Source organism: Blennius ocellaris, assembly GCF_963422515.1.
Source record: "Blennius ocellaris genome assembly, chromosome: 13".
NCBI classification, from domain to species: Eukaryota; Metazoa; Chordata; class Actinopteri; order Blenniiformes; family Blenniidae; genus Blennius; species Blennius ocellaris.
In genome coordinates, this window is record NC_137662.1 from 10,793,864 (window position 1) to 10,813,067 (window position 19,204).

General features: G+C 45.1%; 1 protein-coding gene across 1 annotated transcript; it reads left to right on the plus strand.

Annotated features, from left to right (window-relative positions):
- Nucleotides 1–1,513: 1,513 nt before the first annotated feature.
- Nucleotides 1,514–11,809, plus strand: b3galnt2 (beta-1,3-N-acetylgalactosaminyltransferase 2). Its single transcript, XM_080507919.1, has 12 exons — nt 1,514–1,684; nt 2,359–2,485; nt 2,868–2,968; nt 5,341–5,540; nt 5,999–6,094; nt 7,801–7,908; nt 8,054–8,132; nt 8,743–8,926; nt 9,269–9,394; nt 9,547–9,706; nt 9,788–9,844; nt 10,870–11,809. Exons 1-12 carry the CDS (start codon nt 1,576–1,578, stop codon nt 11,005–11,007), a joined length of 1,485 nt encoding a protein of 494 aa, XP_080364045.1. The 5' UTR covers nt 1,514–1,575; the 3' UTR covers nt 11,008–11,809.
- The last annotated feature ends 7,395 nt before the right edge of the window (nt 11,810–19,204 follow it).

Consider the following 19,204-nt stretch of genomic DNA (forward strand, 5'->3'; position numbering starts at 1 on the left):
CGGTGTCTGACAGACCCTCAAGGTCAGCTCAAGGTTGACGAGAAGCCACAAACAATCGGATGTGATCAACACGGGGTTCACCTTAATGTTTTAGTGTTGTGATAAAGAATTCATAATGGTTATGTTACTATTTCTCTCACTGGGGAGTGTGGGTGGGGTGGCGGGGGGTGACTGAAGACTCAATCTGCATGAGGTTTATTTTTCATGAAAACATGTTTAAATGTGATTTTGTTGTTTTTTTGCCAGAAAATTAATAAATAAATATGTATAATTAGATTTGAACAGAACTAGAATTTTCCGCAGCAGAGGAAGCCAACCACGAAAATGCAGCCAATGTCATCAAGAATGAGCTTGAACATTAAGACGACGGAGGATCCTAGAGGTGAAGGTGTGGCCCCCCCCCAGAGAGGATCTATCTGAGCAGATCAGTGGTTTGTTCTTCAACCACATTGTACCTTCTCATCACAGTTTCCGTGGTAGTGTGTAACACCACTGATTTTCAATGTGAGAAAAAAAAAAGTGAAACTTGAGCTGCTACCACCAATAGGGATACTGATACTTTACAGACGTTGCTGCATGAGAGAGCAATTCTAAACTTATGTGGTAAGAGAAATAAGTCAAAGGGGGTATTTTCTTTCAAATTATAGCTGTTGTAAAGACAACTTGACTGTGTGAGTGTGGGTTTCCTTTGGGTACTTCGCCGTTTAAAAAACCTGCTTGTGAGTCTAATCGATACAAACCTAAATTGCCCCTCGGTGTGAATGTTAGTGCGTATACTTGTCTGTCTCTGTGTGTTTGTCTTGTGATGGACTGGTGACCTTTCTGGGGCGTAGCCTGCCGTCTCCCATAGTGAGCTGCTATTGGCTTCAGTGACCTGCAGCCCCACACAGAATAAAGCTGTATCGAAGATATATGGGTGGATGGAGAGCCTACAGATCAATAAATCATCTAAATGTCTATAAATATTTATTTATTTTGGCATTTTGTAGTCAATAAAGTCTTAAGCTGCACTATAAATGATTGACAAAAAATGAAAAGGAACAATATTGCCAAACATACTACACACAAATACAAATATTCAGAGTAACAAATTGGTTAAAATCAACAATCAAAGAACGTAACACATTAGAATGAATAAGTATCAAAACTAACTAAATGTTTCTTTTGGATTATGCACTGTATGATTGGAATAAGTACATTTCCTCTCCTGCTATTTTGCTTCTGTATTCATTTACAGAAAACAGCTTTCAATAAATATTTAAGTTTTGTTTCGTTGAAACGTATGAATTTCATACTGTTGCATGCGGTAAGACCACATCTCCCAGGGTGCACCACGGCCGGAACGCGCCACTCCCATTGGTCCGTCTCTCCAAGCCGCGGAGGGAGACGTGCGGCGGTGGTGAGACCCGGCGGAGGCGGACAAGAGGCGGTGCTGAGCCCAGCGGAGGGCTGCGGAGCTGAAATGAGGCGCGCACACGGAGCGGCTCACACCGTGCGGCTCACCGTACAGCGCCGTGCGGTTCCGGCTCAGGAAGAGGCTCCGCGCCGCTGAACGCCGCAGGCTGCTCCGGCTGAATGCGGAGGCTCGCGCTCATTCTGCTGCCTTGTGCTGTGGCCGTCCTCGTGCACTTGTGGTTGGCACGCAGACCCTCCTCCAGCCCGCCGGACACCGACACTCACTCGGGTACTTTAAAAAAAAAAAAATTGGTTCTTTTAAAGAAAAGCCACAACCTCGAGTTTTTGCCTTGATCACAACATCGCAACTTTTCCCCCACATCCGGCCGGCGAACTTTGCTTTTACCGCCCCGGTGTGGAGCGTGGGGTGCGGGGCTTTGAGTGTTGTTTTTTTGTGTTTTTTTTGTGCGCGTCTCTTGAGTGAAACGGTAAAGAGTTGATCGACGCGGGGCGTTGCTGGGATAGTGGAGCGTCTTCTGCCGGTGTCTTTGACTTCAAGCGGATTAATAACCCCGCTTATCAGATCCGCGGCGCTCCGGGCGCGGTGTAGTTTTTTAAGCACCTTCTGATGCATTCATGAAGGCATTAATTTTCATGAGATGAATTATGGGATGGATCAGTGTAAGTCACTGCGAAGTGATAATTCAGAGGAAGCCGCTGTCAGGATCAGGGATGGGAGGCATGAATCAAACCAAGCCTCAAAAAAACCTCTGCTTGTATTCCCTTATTCTGCTTAGAACTCTCCCAACTGCAAATTTAAATCGTCATTCCTGATAGTTTTCTTTGTGTGAGCTCATGCAACCTGTTGTTAGAGGTTTTAATTAGATTTTTTTACCCCCCCCCCCCCCCCCCCCCCCCCCCATTTCATCAGTGTCTGTGCATTGCTTTGTGTCTCCCATGCAGATGAACCATTACCTTTCTATGAAGTTTTGGTGGGAGTGCTGTCAGCGAGACACCATCACCAACTGCGACAAGCGATAAGAGACACCTGGCTGGGCTATCTCAGGGATCACCCCCACTTTCAGCACAGGTCTGTGTGGTGGAGCCCCCAACTTCACCTCATCTCGTTTTCTTGTTGTCTTTTTAAAAAAAAACATTTTTTTAATGACTGTCATACTTTTTGGAATAAAACCTGCAGCTGGAAGCAAATAACCACCTGCCCCATCAACCCTTTTATCGCCACCTGACCAACGGGCGATATTGTTCCCTCTTTTATTCTTTTTTTTTTAGTCCATTTCCGTCTCACTCAGCGATCTGAGCACAGATAAGGTGTGATGGCCTTTAAGCAACCCTCAGTAACCATGGCAACGGAGGGTGGATAGATGGACACTCTTTAGAAATCTTGTAGCTGAATATTGCACACACAGTCTACCCCCCCCAAAAAAAGCATTAATGTCTGTGTGCATTTCCAGAGTGGGGGTGAAGTTTATCGTGGGCGAACATGGGTGTCCCATTCCGGAGGAGGACAGGGAGGATCCATACTCCTGCTCCCTCCTGAACTTCACCCAACCAGGTAAAATAGGCAGCGGTGATTGACGTCCGTGGCTTTTGAGACGCGGAATTCATCTCTGCAGTCTGTTGTATACACGCGTGATTGTTTCCGAGCCGGAGCCGAGGCGGAATTGCACAGCCGCGAGTTGAAAGAATGAAAAGGAACGCGTGTTCAGAAGGAAAGTAAAACACCTTTTATTCCCGTTCACCCACGGCTCAAGGACAACTTTTTTCTTTCTGTATCCAAGGCCAAAGCTGCAGATATGTGTTGCAGTCAGTCACTAGAGCTGCTGCAGGGGGGGGGGGGGGGGGTATTACTAACACAGGAGAACCGGGGGCTGTATGAAGCGCGGACGTGCTGCATATAGAATAATTGAACAAGCCGGCTGTCACGCTGAGCGTCCGCAGTAATTGTGGTGTCTCTCACCTTCACAGAGCCAGTCCAATCCAGTCATTTTTCTCTTCGTTTTGCGGCCACCTCAGTGTTTTGCTGCCTTCACGAACACATAATTACCACTCATCAGAATGGACTTTTTTTTTTTTTTTTTCCAGACACCGGCCTTTAGGGTCACAGCAACGTTTTATTTTTTTTCCAGCCCCAGTTCTCCTCTCGCCGCCGCGTTTAATGGTTCTAAGTGTTGACGTGATTCGTTTCAGAAATGATGCGGGCGGCTTCGGTATGAGGAGCCTGGCGTGATTGGAAGAGAACGAGACAATGGCTGCTTTTAAACACAGTTGGGTACCTGACTCTAGGGGGGGGGATTCAGGTCAAAGCAAACGTTAAGCAGACAATTAATGGTTGCTCGAAACGTGGGTGTTTATCCTCCATTCATCACAGGGAGGATTGTGACGACCACAAGCAGGTGAAGCGCTAATGAACTTTTTCCGATTTTTTTTTTTTTTTTTTTTGTCCCTAGTAATCCCGCTCCCAACTCGTGTTCATGATTTGTACTGGCGAGAAACTGTCCAAATATTAACACACCATTCAAAGACACCGGGAGTCGCTTTAAAACGTCGCCCTGGAGTGCTGGATTAATTTGTTTGCTGACGTGAAACAATAGCTTGAAATGATTAATTGCTCACAGAGTGATTCATTCGCGGGGAGAGTAACATTTACAGTCTCTCCGTGTAATTACATACAGTTTTTCATGTTTAGAAAACATATTGTATTGGGAAGCAGACGACAATATTGTCTCAACAAGGATTTTAATGCAACATTTTATTAGCCATCTCTGCATGTGGCCAAAAAAATTACAAATATTAGCTTGTATGAATGTTTTGTTACTGAAGGAAATACTAAATCAAAAATCCCAAATACAGTGTGCATGAAATTGCAAATTAAGTGTAAAAACCACTCTTTATTAACAGAGACGGCAGTATCTGGGTTTGCAGACATGAGCAAAAAGAAAAGAAAAAAGACGTGATTCTAATCTCAGGTTAATGATTTCACATCTACCGTTTCATCAATTTCAAGTCGAGTCTTGTTGCTATCTGATTGAGAAAATCATTTGTTTTGCTGGTTTTCTCAACAAATTTTTTTTTTAAAAGTCTTGGTTTTTGGATTGTTGAAGCAAAAAATAATCCATCAAACGGGGTCATGCAGAACGTTTTATTTTCTGACATTTCATTCATTGATCTGGAAAATAATGGGCAAATTTGCCAATAATGGAAAAAAAAAAAGATTCATGTTTTTTCGCTATTTATTCCACTTTTGAACATCCTGAGACATTTCTAGTGGTTGAATATTCCCATAATCATCCGAAAATACTAAATAATGAGTTGGCTGTTAATAATTTATGTTGAGTTTCATTTATTCCTCTGAATAAACTCTTTGTCTGCTGATGGACACTGCTGAGAGAAGCAGAGCTCCTATTTGATTTGTATGAAGTACAAGTCAGCATAGCAATATTAAATGCGCCCTCACATGTGGGTAAAAAAAAAATGCAGGTCAACTTCATTCGATCTGTGTGAGAAACACTGAGTTTGATGAACTGCTGTGCTGCCTTTGTGGGAGACTCGCCTCCTCTAATTGTCTTTATTTTGGACTGAGCAAGGGAACTTGTGTAGAATGCATATAAAGTGGGGGGGGGGGGGAGGAAAAAGCTCTGCTTCTCTCTAACAGCCTTGATGTTTTCATTGATCTCCTGGGTAATAAACTGCTCTTTTGTAATTAAGAAACCTCGCTCATGAGCAGAAGCTCACTTTGAAGACAGCTGTCCCAGGAACCGGCTCCTCAAAGTGCTGATGGTGTAGCTTTACCAGCCTTCTTCTCTGAATGCACTCCGTCTCTCCCTGAATCAGGCAGCCTCATTGTCGGGGGGGATCGGCATGCTGGGATTGTAATAAATTATCTTGCAAGCTCGTGCAGCACCTCTGGTTTTCTCGGTGTCCCAGTGGCGGCGCAGGACGCGGAGATGGAGATGGTGACGGTCTCTGACCCGTCGGTGCTCGAGCCCTCCGACGTCTCGGCCATCGCCCTGGACTTCAAGGTCCTGCACCCGGTGGTGATCACGAGGCTGGGGGTGTTCTCCGGCAGGACCGTCCCGGAGCTCCAGAGCAATGTGACGGTGAAGCTTCTCCAGCTGGACCAGGAGGTAAACCCAAGCCTCCACCCGCAAGCGTAACTGCCTCCCGCACCGCCGCGGTCCCGTGGCGCCCCGTAGATGCGACCGCCCGGGGGCGGCTGGAGGACTGAGCTCATTTATGCTCCATATAAGCACAGGCACCGATCCACTCACTGCAGCTGTCGGTGCTTCTATGGTAACTAAGGTGTGACGGCAGACGAAGTGACCGCGGAGGATTCAGGAGGAGGGAGCAATATTGACGCCGACTCGAAAACTTTAGCCTTTTCTGTTCTTCGCTTCTTGTCTAAACACTGCCCCCAGAGGCTCTCGGTGGTACTGCAGCATTTCTGTAAGCTAAACCGCTTTAGAGCTCCAAGTTGAAGCTTTTTAAAGACACATTTCTGTTGTGTAATGTGACGTGCCATTGAGTTACTACTCTTTCCCCATAAGTTCTTCATGGGTCAAACCTCCTTTTGTGTTTTTCCCAGGAAGCCGTGGTGACGGCTCGCTTCAGCTCCATCAGCATGGGGACGCTGGTCGACTGGCTGTGGTACAAACCAGTGGAGCAGTTCATCCTGCCCAAGGTCAGATTATCACCTTTACTCGGGAGTGTCGCTGTCGCATATTGTGCATTAAATATGTTTTAATTATTTGGATTTTGACTAATGTTTTATCCTGATTTTTTATTTATTTTTTTAATCTAAAGACAGTCAGCAATGCTTTGGTACATAGTAATGAATTCATCACAACTAAAATCCCACAGCAGTCTTCTGCAGGTGTTTCTGGGAACTGATTTGATAATTATGCGAAGTTGTTTTCCTGATGGAACTTTTGTTTAGCTGTAAAGTTTAATCTGATTAAAGCTCTGACCACACTCACAATCTGTCGTACCTGAAAATGCACCTTGACGGCAAGCGCGTGAATACAGTTTCTCCGATTAAACAGTGTACAATTCAAGTTTCGGGATGTCGTAACTGTCACGATTTCACCAGGATGTTAAGTTATCATGTTTGAAATGTCCCTCTATTCCAAAATGTGCTGAGGTCTTTGTTTATACACTGGATTCTTGGGGTTTATAGTGATATACAGTAATGTGACTCTAGTGCTGTAAACTACGACTTATCTGTAATACCAGCAGGAAGGTGTCTGATTAGCTCCAAATTCATTCTGCAACAGATTAAAGAAAACAAAACAAACAAACCCCTGAACATACAATCAGTATTTATTAAGAGCTACCTTCAGAGTAGAGAATCACCCGGAGTGATGGTGTGGCCGACCCACAAACTCTGATCTTCAAGAACTGATGGCGCTCACGCCGAATGCAGATTCCTATCTTGTTAATTCACTTTGCATTTTGCATTAAGTGCTAAAAAATGAACTGTTAACCTCCCATTTTGAAAGCACTATTGCAGCGTTTTCCCTCCACACCAGCCGAGAGAGGTTTTTTTTCTGTGTGCATCAAAATAAACGGCAGTCAGCAGACCGGTGTGATTTGTCACGCCGCGGCTTTAAACACGCTTGCAAACGCTCGCAAATAAAGAAAACAACTCCGGTTTTTATTCTGTGTCTGGCTTAAGTGTTCATTTGTTTCTCGATCTGTGCCCAATAGCTGTCATAAAAATTACTATCCAAGTACTTTCACATCAAATACTCATTTTCCTGAATAATGATTTCAGACGTCTGATGACTCATTGTGCACTGGAGGGTTCTTGCCATCAAATAGAAGTGTTTTATTAGATTTCTGTGCCCCTCCCTTATTAGTGTGAAGCATTGCGGGATGAAGCCAAGTGCATCAACTGCAGTACAAGATTGGCAGATGAATTCACCTCCTGTGAATTTCGGGGTGTTTACTGATGCTGCAGAGATTCGTGGAACCAAATATCAGCCTGACGTTTGTTTCCAGGAAGCCTTGCAGCCTTGCAGCCGTCGGCGAAGCCCCATACATTAAGAATCAACGCCGCAGCGGAATGCGAGACGTTTCGTGTCCTGCAGTTAAACTTGAGGAATGAAAAAACATTAGCATATTCATAGATTTTTGAATTTTTAATGAGCAGGAAGGGCTACGCGTTTTAGATTTTTTTTCTCATATAATTTACATTTTTTAGAAAGAAAGTCGGCTTGGCTCTCAGAGTAGATGTTTTTTTATAAACTTTTAAAAACATGTCTGGGGGGGAGGGGGGGGTCATATATATGAAGAAGTTGTGGGATCGGCTTAAATGAGAGGTACGTTTTTTTGTTTTTTTTACCAGTTGAACGGTTTTGCATCAGATTGGCATGTGTTTTTACGCAGGGCTTTGAGGGGACGCTGGTTTGGGAGAGTCTGGACTCTGCCGCTTTGACCACAGTCAACTCCTCTGTGCAGCTCAACGACGGAGGAGGCGTCCTCAAGATCTCTTCTGTACGCAGTGTCAAAAATATATGTATGAGGAAATCCTCTCAAGTTTAGAAGAAAAAGGAAGGTTCAAGAAGGAAAACTTTTCCTCTTTTTGTGTGTGTGTGTGTGTGTGTGTGTGTGTGCTTTTTTTTCCCCCCTGGAATTGCAGATCACAGAGGGCATATTGCCTCATAGAAGTGCTCTTGGATTTCCCGGTTTGGCTGGAGGGTTCACATTTACCATCTATGGTGGGTCCAGCAACCAAATTAATTCTTAGCTTCATATGAAAACAGCTCGATCGAAATCGTGCTACGAGCCAACGAAAGAAGCGCCTGCATTTAAAAGCTTCTATAAAAAAAAACAAACCCCTGAATTGTTCACCCTGGCCGGTTGGAAGATTAGCTCCTTTTCACCTCGGGGGGGGGGGGGGGGGGGGGCTGCAGAATGGAAGGAGAAATGTTCCCTTCCCTTCCGTTTTGCACCCCGCTGTGTTAAATTATTGATTTCACCTGCATGTATTTGCATTGGAGTCTTATCAGAAAAATGGATTTGTATGCCTTTTGTTGAAAACAATTAAATTCATCATTCAATATTCCTGCAAATGAAACCAACGATCCCCTCTGTAAAGTGGTTTATTTTCTATTATTTTGACTTGTCTCTCAAAGGTGCATTTATTTATTTAAACTCTGGCTGTGTAAAAAGTTAATGTGGATTTCTTTAAACAAATATCTTTTGTGATTTTAAAAACGCTTCACAATTACCTCTCAATTTATTCTGCTTGCTCTTGTTTTTGTTTTTCTTCCTGTCACATCCCCATACCTTATTTTTTCTTTTCAAATTTCACTGCCTGTGCTTCAGATGGGGAGGGCGTGTCGGAGCTGCTGCGAGGCCGCCCCACCAGGATGGAGCGCCATGCCTCCAGGCTGAGGCAGGAGGACGCGGCGTTGCAGGAGGAGAGCCTGCGGCATGGCGACGTGGTGTTCGTCGACGTGGTGGACACCTACAGGAACGTGCCTTCCAAACTGCTTCAGTTCTATAAATGGTACGCCGAGTGCTAATGACTCGATTCTCTTGTCTCCGAAATTGCCACTGGCCCTCTGAGGAAATCAGCAACCTGAAATGAAAGTGTGTCATCGTCTCAAAATGTCTCGCTGTGAGAGTGGAGATTGCAATCACTCAGTTGGGGACGGCGCGCGGCATGCGAGTCATGAGATAGCGAAACACAAACTGTTGTCCGAAAGCTTTGACCTCGGAGGCGTTTGACTCGCCTGCAGACCTCTTGCCCTCGGCCCCGTGGTATTTGAAAGTCAATGGGAGTCTGGAATATTCCAAAGAAAGTCAGAAGGCGGCTTTTAATTAAGATTGCACACTTCTTCTCTGGCAGGTCTGTGGGAAATGCTGATTTTAATCTGCTGCTCAAGACGGATGATGATTGTTACATCGACGTGGACTCTGTCTTAATGAAAATTGACCAGAAGGGTCTCAAGCGCCGCAATTTCTGGTGGGGGAAGTAAGTACATCTCGACGTCCGATCGTGTTGACGGTATTTCTTTTGGATGCACGGTCGGGGTTTTATCTGCGATCGCGAGAAGCAACGACGTCGCGCTCAGCCGGAAAGTGGAAAAGGGGCTTGACGATGTCTGTCTGCCGCCCCTGACCCAGTTTCAGGCAGAGCTGGGCAGTGGATCGTATCGGGAAGTGGCAGGAGCTGGAGTACGCCAGTCCGGCCTACCCGGCGTTCGCCTGCGGCTCGGGCTACGTGGTTTCCCGTGACCTGGTTCAGTGGCTCGCCAGCAACGCGGAGCAGCTGAAGGCGTACCAGGTGAAGTATGCTCGACGCCGAGCGGCCGCGCGGCTCGGACCACGGGGGTGAGCGGCCTTTTTCCTGAATGTCTCCTCACAGGGCGAGGACGTGAGCATGGGGATATGGATGGCAGCTGTTGGACCACAGAAATATCAGGTAACGAAAAGCGCTGGAATTGCCGCTCCCTGCAAGGCTCATTGATCACAGACGAATTGCCGTGTTGACACAATCCTAATGCAATTATAAATTGAACCTTTTATCAGACTTGTGTCGTAAATGATAAGGTCCTGCATGTGGAATCATCGTGCCCAGTGTTCTCACTGTGCACAGACCTTCGTCACACAGATAAGCCTTCATGGCCTAAAATGGAAAAGTTTCACAAAACAGCCGAGGGAAAATGTGCATTTAAAACTTTTTCCTTGGAAGGAAGACAGCAGCCGTACAGTAAGCACATAAAAAGGGTCAATTAAAACGAATTATGATATTTGTTTTATCAATATTTGGGTGTGTTTCCATTACACTTCTTCCTCCATATGTTTTAAAGATCTCTTCTCACACATTATAGTGAATTAGTGGCCTTCCCCCCCCACTGCTCTAATGTGAAATATCTGCACAGCTTTCATGCGACTTTGTCTCTGCTCCGTTACCTGCTGAGATCGACACTGAGTGATGGAGACGAGGTGCTCGCTCGTAAATCTTGTTTATAAGACTTCTTTTGCAGGTAAACATCATAAAACTTTACAGTGTGAGATTTGGCCTTTCGCTCATTCAACTGCACGAAAGGAGAGGTTTAATATAACGCAGTGATGTCGAATGGAGTAGAGCAGGTTTTCTCACCCTCATTTATAATTTGTGGATGATCGAAGCTTGTACGGTTGAATTGGGGTTAAAAAAACAAAACAAGAAGTAGTAAACATGCATTTTTAACTTACTAGTAAATTCACATCTATTCAGTACATATTACAGCCCTGATCTATGCTTATTCACCTCATTTGACCTGCGACCGCGAGGTGGATGCGAGATCTCGGTGTGAAGCTCCTCGTCGTGCGACTGGAACGTTTTTGCTTTAATCTTTGCAACATGGAGGTCGTTTAGGGCGAACCGGGAGGTGGCCGATTACCACTGACCTGAGCCAGCGCGGGGCTAAATAATCCAATCTGGCCCTCGTCTCCTGTCGCCAGGATGCCGGCTGGCTGTGCGAGAAGGAGTGCTACCTGGACATGTTGTCGTCGCCCCAGCACACGGCCCAGGAGCTGCACGCCCTCTGGGACAGGAAGCGCATGTGTGGAGACCCCTGCGGCTGTCCCTGGGAAGCCTAAATGTGGTTGACGCGCGCGCCACGTGGCACTGTGGGTAAAATTGCACTCAACACCGGCCGTCAGTTGAGTTTCTGTGATTTGTAATTTTTTTTCCCTTAAAACACCAAACTGAGCCACTGTCTATTCTTCTTCTTGTTATGATATAAATGCTTAGATTTTTTTTTTTTTTTTTGAAATATCAGACTTTCTGATGGAAAACAAGTCTCAAACTTTGCAGGTTCTTAACTTTCTCAAAATACTATATTACGATGGAATAACATCTTCAGAATACTGTAAGCACTCACATTTCCGCTGTAGCACCATGATGGTATTCATCATGCAATTGTTTACTGGCCTTGGGGGGGTAAACGCTAAGAAAGACTTGTCGTGGTCAGGGATGGATTGAACTCTCTGCAATCCCAGCATGCGATTGTCCTTGTGAACACAATCGTTGCTGTAAGACGCGAGTATTCTGTGGTTCTGATATGCAGTTACACCGGGTATTATTGGAGACCGGGACTGACGGTTCAGGTGGCGTTTTAAAGACGAAAGCCCTACATTGCTCTATTTTGTAAATGATCGTCTCAAGCTTTTCATCCTCTTCACTATTTGTAGATCGACGGCAAGCTTTTGTCACAAACGCACACAGTTTGTACTGTAACCATTATTGTGCAAGTAGTGATGTGGCCTTACTGTACCTGTCGGGCATCATTCTGTACGTACGTTAACACTTGTGATATCGACAAGACGTCTGGAGCGTGACGGGACGCCGTCGGAACAAAACTCACTCGTCGAACGGGGTTTCACGAAACCTCAGAGGGTAATAAAGAACACTTAAGAGAGATTAACGACTCGCTCTTTATTTCAACCTACAAGATGTGCGCGACGACTGTACGGGTCCTTTCGAGTCTGTCATGAATTGTTGGACAATAACATCACATCAGATGTATTCAGTGTCTCCCATTGAAATACCTGCATTTGAAGTTAATTACTGATTCTACAAAAAAAAAAAAAAAAAAATGCCCGTAGGTGTGAATATGAGTGTGCCTCTTTATCGCAGTCAGCTTGGATGGGCTCCAGCCTTGAATCAAATAATATAGAAGGGTGGGTGGATTTGAATGGTCTCGGGTCTGCTTTACATGGTCTATCAAACTGGCCGGCCGTTGGCGACCGTGCCGGGAGTTCAGTGGTCTGCCAAGGACACACTGACGGGACGAGGCGAGGGATCGAAGCGCCGAGCTTGAAGACAAAACCCTGTAAATGATCCACAACCTCATCTAACCCGCTTAAGTGTTTAAGCCCCAAATTGATCTTTTGCTTCTCATGTGAATCAATTGGGGGCTGAAACTGGCTCGGCCAGATCTTCAAACTAATCATAAGTCTCCCTTTGAACGCGCGCTTTCAGCTGCTGCAGTGCTGTTTGTTTGTTCCAGTGCGGCTGTGTGATTGATGCTCAGTCTCGACTATTGGATTGCCTTGCTGTATATATATATTAATTTTTTTGTAAATAATGAAAGATGATGCTGAATATTTTACTAACGGGGGGGGGGGGGATAATACAAGTCGTTTGTTTTATTTAAGCTCGTCCTACCTGCCAAGAAACTGTTCCCACAATTAAGCTGACACTGGAGCTCACATTCCTCTGCCTCTGACCCCGCCTCCTCTCTTTTGCTTCCTCTCTCTCTCTATCTCTGTCTCTCTCTCTCTTCCTCTCTTTCAGTGAGCTGCACGATAAAGTCATCTCCGCATCTGTTCCACTCCCGTACATAGATAAGCACGCCGCTTTTCACCCCATCAGCCTTTTCCCGCTGATGTCGCTCGGAGCCCTTTCATTGTGACGCGAGGGAAGCGTGGAAATGACACGCGGCCGCACGTCTTCCCCCTCAGAAGATGAAGTTATTGAATTTGTCTAAAGTTTGATGAGCGCTGTGGGGATATTGTTGTTCCGTGACGGTGTAAAATGTTTCAACGATTAGCATTTTTATTTCCAGAGATACGCTCCAAATCCTCTGAATCCTTTATTCTGGGCCCGCTCTCTCATGCAAAGCCCATCCAACCACGCGATCCAATCAGCCGAGTCTGTCACAATGACTTGAAACAAACTGCCGTTTTGTATTATAGTCAGGATCTCCTCAGGCTTGTCCTTTGTAATAATTTAGCAACTCTGAATAGCTTTCTTACCTTTCATCTGCCACCGTATACATTTTCTTTTTAAAAATAACTTTTTGTGTGAAAAAGATGCTCATGTATTGGAACCAACAAGACTTAGATGATGTATTGAAGGAGAGCACTACTCATGGATTCCTTTGTTCCCCGAGGGATCAGTACCTGCGATCTCAAGAATCCAAAGGAGAGAAAGTACAACCGTAAAACACAATCATGAGATCGCTGCTCATCATAGTGACCCAGAAGATCTTGATTCATCCATATGTTTGATATTAATGGACCCCGCCCGTCTTGAATCGTCTACGCCCTGAAGCGCACGTTTGTAATCTTTTCTAAGTGACGACAGGAGTACAATTCCCTCAACCGCTAACTTTTTTTCACTCTATTAATATTTTGCCAGGGCTGTGCAATCATCCGGTTCGCCCGGGACGAGCGCCGCTCTGAAAAAGACGAAGTGAACTGAGGCGCTGGAGTTAATTGTATTTAATAAATCTTTTTTCCTGAGTTGCACCTCTTACCAGAAATCGACTTTAGTGCTGCAGATTGAATACAAGAATGTGGTGACGTTACAAATTTGAGTTTGGTGGACACTTCATTTGACATAGTTTCTTCAACCCCCCCCCCTTTTTTTTTTCTTTTGGTCTTCGTGTTTGCTACCCAGCTATCAGCGCCAAGCGACTTCAACACATTTAAAGCTACCGACTACCTGAAATGCATGTTTCAAAAGGCCAGCGTGAGCACCTTGGAGAAGATTTACACTCTAGATTTTATTGCAGTGGAGCGACAGTGCGGACCACTGCACATATACATCACCCCGGGACCCTTGAATCAGAATTTTGGTGTGGTTGTTGGTGCCAGATGGTCTGTTTTTTTTGTGTGGAAATGACAGACCCGCTGCTCGGGTTCACTGGGAGCGAGTCGCAGGTCTCGGAGCAACAGCGCCTTAATGCTCGAAGAGAGGTCGGGAGACGAAAGGCCAAAATGGCTCGAAAACCAACTCGAGACCGAACCGAAGTAGCTGAAAAGTATCTGCGAGCATGAAGTAGGTCAAAGCTCGAAACAGAAACTCCAACTAAGGCGCCACTTGCATCAGCGGAAAGACAGGAAAGTGTTGCGGCAATACCTCCACAGGTACCACCACAGGCACTGCCTGCCCACAGGACCGGTGCTTTCCTGGCATTGATAGTGCAGCAGGCAAACTGGTCTCTTAACTACAAACTTGAGGCAATACGTAGTCCCGGTTTAGTTATTTATTGCAAACGTCGGGGAATATTGCTGAATATTTAGTGAAATATTCAGGGGATCTACAAGGAATAATTCCCCTGCCCAATAGTTTTTTCTTTTTTTGGGGGGGGGGGGGTTAAAAAAGGCTGAGCCGTTTGTAAAGTTGAATATTTCACCAACCTTTCTTTCAACACACTGGACAGATTTGTCCTACTTTACATTTCGCTCACATCCTGGAAGCTGTTTTTTTCTTGTGTGTTCCAGAGTGGAAGCAATGGGACGCCTTCACCGCTGGTGTCCCAGAGGTACACTTTGGGAGCTCTGAGGATCCGAAGTGTGTTTTAGCAAATGGTCTTTTAAATCTCAAGCATTTTGACCATTTGAATCACTTCTTACAATAAGCTCCGCTCCAGTGCCGCGTGGGTGTAATGATCTGTGATGGACCAACGGACTGTTCAGTGCTAGCTGGGATTGGCATCCCTGAACGGGATGAAGTGGTTTAGTAGATGGGTGGATCGTCAATCATCATGCGACCCCTTTTCTTGCGAAATGAATTAAAATTATTCTAGAAATTTGAAAACTTCACAGTGATATAATTCTCATTTGTCATTTTGATTTTTAAGCCAGCAAGATGTTGAGAAAAGTTACAAAAGGGGCTGCACAATACTTATATGGGTTAAAAAGTTAAACAAGTTTAAAAAAAACAAACAAAAAAACAAGTGAGTCCTTTATTAGTGAAGCAAGAGATGGTTCATTGTGAAGAAATACGCAGGTACAAGCATGACGGTTTGAGTTTCTCAGTGTAACATTGAAAATAGCCAGTGGAACCATTTGGCTTTTTTTTTTGAGTATGCTGTATTATAGCGGCAGCTATTCCGAAACGGAATCTGGTGCTTTTATCAGACGTACACACCGTCTCCATATTTCAATCAACCTCCCCCTGAAGTCACTTTGTGTCGAGAAGCAGGGCTGCCGTCTGCAGCTCCACGCATTGACATTTAATACCCGCACAGGAGGAGAAGGAGCATTTGCGGTGAGGTGCATGACTGATGATCTTGTCTGTAAAAGCATGGTTAATGCTGAAGAGTACTTGCAGATGTTTGGAGGAGCAGATGAGAGCTAATCTCAGAGAAAAAGCAGTTTAACTTGCTTATCAAACATTAAACAAACAAACAAACAAAAAAAAATGAAACCCTCACGTTCTATATCATAGTTTTCTTCAAGTAACATCTGACAGGTTGATATGACCATAGAGCATTTCATGTTTATCTTGATTTGTCTGTCACAACAACCGTTTGAAACCCAAGCGAGTTCAAGCAGCTGCAAATTGTCAACGTGGCCATTTGTAAAAAAAAAAAAAATTCACACTTCTGAGTTGGGAGCATTCACACGATAAGAAGAAACAGCCGACCCTTTGAAAATCTGCAGCTCACTCAAACAAACCGAAACGGAGGAATTGCTGCTTGTAAAGTAAATCTTGATACAGTTCACATGCACACTGAAGGTTATACTGCAGGGGTTTTTTTTGGTAGTTTACAATCTCGGCTATTTGTTCATTACAGAGTGCAACATTAACATGATAAACTAGAAATACTTTGGTCCTTGTGCACTTTTGATGAAAAATTTAATAAAATCTGAAAGTGCTACAAGCTTACAGTCAAAAAACCCACTTAAAATCACAAATACATGCAGCTACATGAGAAAAAAAAATCTATTTCTCATGTCAATGCATTAATGCATGGAGTTGAAATACTAATAGTTTTAAACGCTGCAACCAGAAAGATAAATTCTTCAATTATGGTCTGAACTCAAACTTTTAACAGAAAACACATTTAGTTAGGATAATATAGTTTGCTGATTGTGTGACTTCATGGCCTCGAGACTGTTTACCCTCCAATTGCAGGGTTAAATAATTGGATCCATTGACCTTGTAAATGTGGTCTTTTGAAAAATCAAACTCCTGTTGTTGTTTTTTTTTTTAGGTCCCTAGACCTGATGATGTAATTTTACAACAAGTCTTACAGATTTGTGGCTCCTCCATTGCTGTGTGATTGTGCGTAACGATGCTCGATCAGTTGGAAAGTGCGACGTAAGTGAAATCCACTGCCCATTCTCTTTTGCTCGCTTAAGGATTTATGCAAGTGGCAACCTTTTTATTTTATATACCCACGTAAACGTGTTATACTACCGTGGTACAATAGCGCAGTGAGTAGGAAAGTAATACTGCCGTCACAGTGTGGCCAACGTGCTGCTACAGATGTGCCGGTTGCAAACGAGCCAGTTGTTTGAATGACTCGTCTCCGTCGGTCCCTCTTCCTCCGATTCCACCCGTTCTGCCTCCACGGTGGAGATGTGACGTTCAGGAACGAGCCGGTCTTTAGAACGGCTCCTCAAAGACCCGACTCCCTTCAGGAGAACCATTAATCCCACCTCAAAGACCCTTCCCTCGTCCCCGTTGCAGAGGAATGTATAATTTGCTGCTTTAGAATATCAAAGTCTCTAATTTAATAAAGCATTTCATTTTCAATATGTGAGCTTTTTTTTTTTTTCTTCCCAACCCCGTGGCCTGAGTCACACCTGCTCTTCTCATGTGTCGACAGCTTGAGAGCGTACAGTTTGCCCGCTAATAAACTGAAAACCTACCTGCGGCGTCGGAGTGAAGATGTCTCGATTCAGATCAGGCTGCAGCTGTCCCAGATCTGAGTGAGAGAGAGGGGGGGGGTAGCAGTCAATGTGCCGAGTGCCGGGCATCTGCATACTCATTGAAACGACTCCAGATTCTTCGACTCTCCTCGCAGAGGCTTTGCACGCAGCTGTCAATCAGCCTCCTCTTCTCAGGCGTGCCCCCCCCCTCTTCCTCCTCCTCTTCCTCCTCTGTGTGCACCAAAACGAGAAGGAAATCATTTATTCATGACGCCCCGGCATCCAAAACCAGCAGTTTCTGTCTGACTGTGATTCACGGGACTTGAGGGGATATTATTAGACACACAACGATGCCCTGATGGGGCAATGTTTGCATTCCCAGTTCGAATTCTCTCTCTCTCACTCCCCCCCCCCCCCAGAAGCTCAGCATCTCTCAGCCTTCTGAGGTGAACGCTCACTCTATTCCTTGCAAACCTTTCGCGGAGCCCAGCTGTGAAACGTGCGACGCTGCTGGAAGGTCGGCATGTTTTTACTCGCCACAACACGTAATTACGCACCGTCTTTGATAAAGTCGACACGCTGCTCGTGAGGCCACTTGACCCCCCCCCCTTCACGACGTACAAACACGACAGATTTACTTTTGATGCCGCTCGCGGGAGATAATGAACTCCCGTCTGTACTTCCTGCCAGACGACGGCGAAATTAGCTCGTCGCTCTGGCGATGTGACCTGACGCGACACCATGTTGGAAAGCGTGTGTCACGATGTCAGCCGAGCCTCGGCAGACATTCACCCTCAGTTCAGCTTTTTCTCTAAAGTAACAGGCCGCTCCTGCTTTTTTACCGCTGCACTCCCACAAGGTTGGAACCCCTTTCACGGAGTCACGGGTTCCTGGCTTTTACTCCCTCCTCCCCGCAGGAAGAACTGGACTTTATGTCTCCCACAATGCAACTGGAAAGTGTCTTTATTTACTGTTCTCCTACCTGGTGAGTCACAAGCATCCATATGCGTGGGTCTCCCGGGGGAGGTGACCAGGATCACACCGTCAGACGACGAGACGAGTGTGTTTGCTTTGCAGTGCAAACGTTGTCCCTTTAATCAACAGGGAGCCACGTGGAGCTGGGAGGACTGCTTTAATCAGGCGACAGTGACTGCAGCATGGTGAAGTGAGTGAGTACTTCGTTGTTCCTCTTTATTCCCAGTGGGACATGGAAGACGCACTGAGGGGTTTGTTTGTTTTTTTTACAAACAACCAGTGCTGGCAGAATTATGCATGAGAACATGTGTTGTTCTGAGAACAGTGACATGAATATGGTAACTACGCTGACATGGATATCAGAATCTGAAAGAACCTGTTTATGAAGGCTGTACATCAAGTTATATTAAAGCTCAAAGCTGGTGAGCCTCTCAAGTTTTTGTTTTTTTTCCCCCCCGCCCAACGGCAGACTGGTACATCAATATGACCTGTCTGTGTACATGGAGCCACATGCGGCTTGTTTTTTTTGCGTCGCCCGGTTCCATTGTGATCCGAACGTTGACGGGTCTGCCACTCTGTCACACTTTGTGACATGTTCTTTTTTTTTTTTTCTTTCATGACCACAAACCTGAGCACTCCGGTATCTTTTGTGCCAATCCTGCCTGCTGCTATTGGCAGTCACTGGGACACCAGATCTGCGGCTCAAAACAGGCCCCAACAAGTGCTCCAGCTGTTTTACAATTTGTTTCGGCCTTCGCTAACCGCGAAAAGCCCATTTTAACAACAACAAAAAAAACGAAGAAGAAAAGAAATGAGGGCAAAATTGCAGTCATTGGACAGATTGGGCTCGGGATGAGAGCGACAAACAGACCAGAGACGAGATGAAGTGGCGGGTGACTAACTAAGGGATTTTGTTCCCAGAAAAGTCTGGATTTTGTGTGAAAAATTAAATAAAGAATCGTATAAAACTGTACAATATATTCCAGCCATGTTCAAAGAGTGCTTCCAGGTGGGGAACAGTATGCAGCAATATTTAATGTTTAGGGAGAATTCACGATGAGAGGTTTGACTCCCATGTGTCTGCAGGTTAACTTCAGGTTAACCGTGATTAAGGACATTGAAATGCAGAGAAACGGTTTCCCCCGACGTGATCGCTGAAAGCTATAGTTTCAAGATCGATTTCAAACAAACGCACAAGTGTCTGATTACA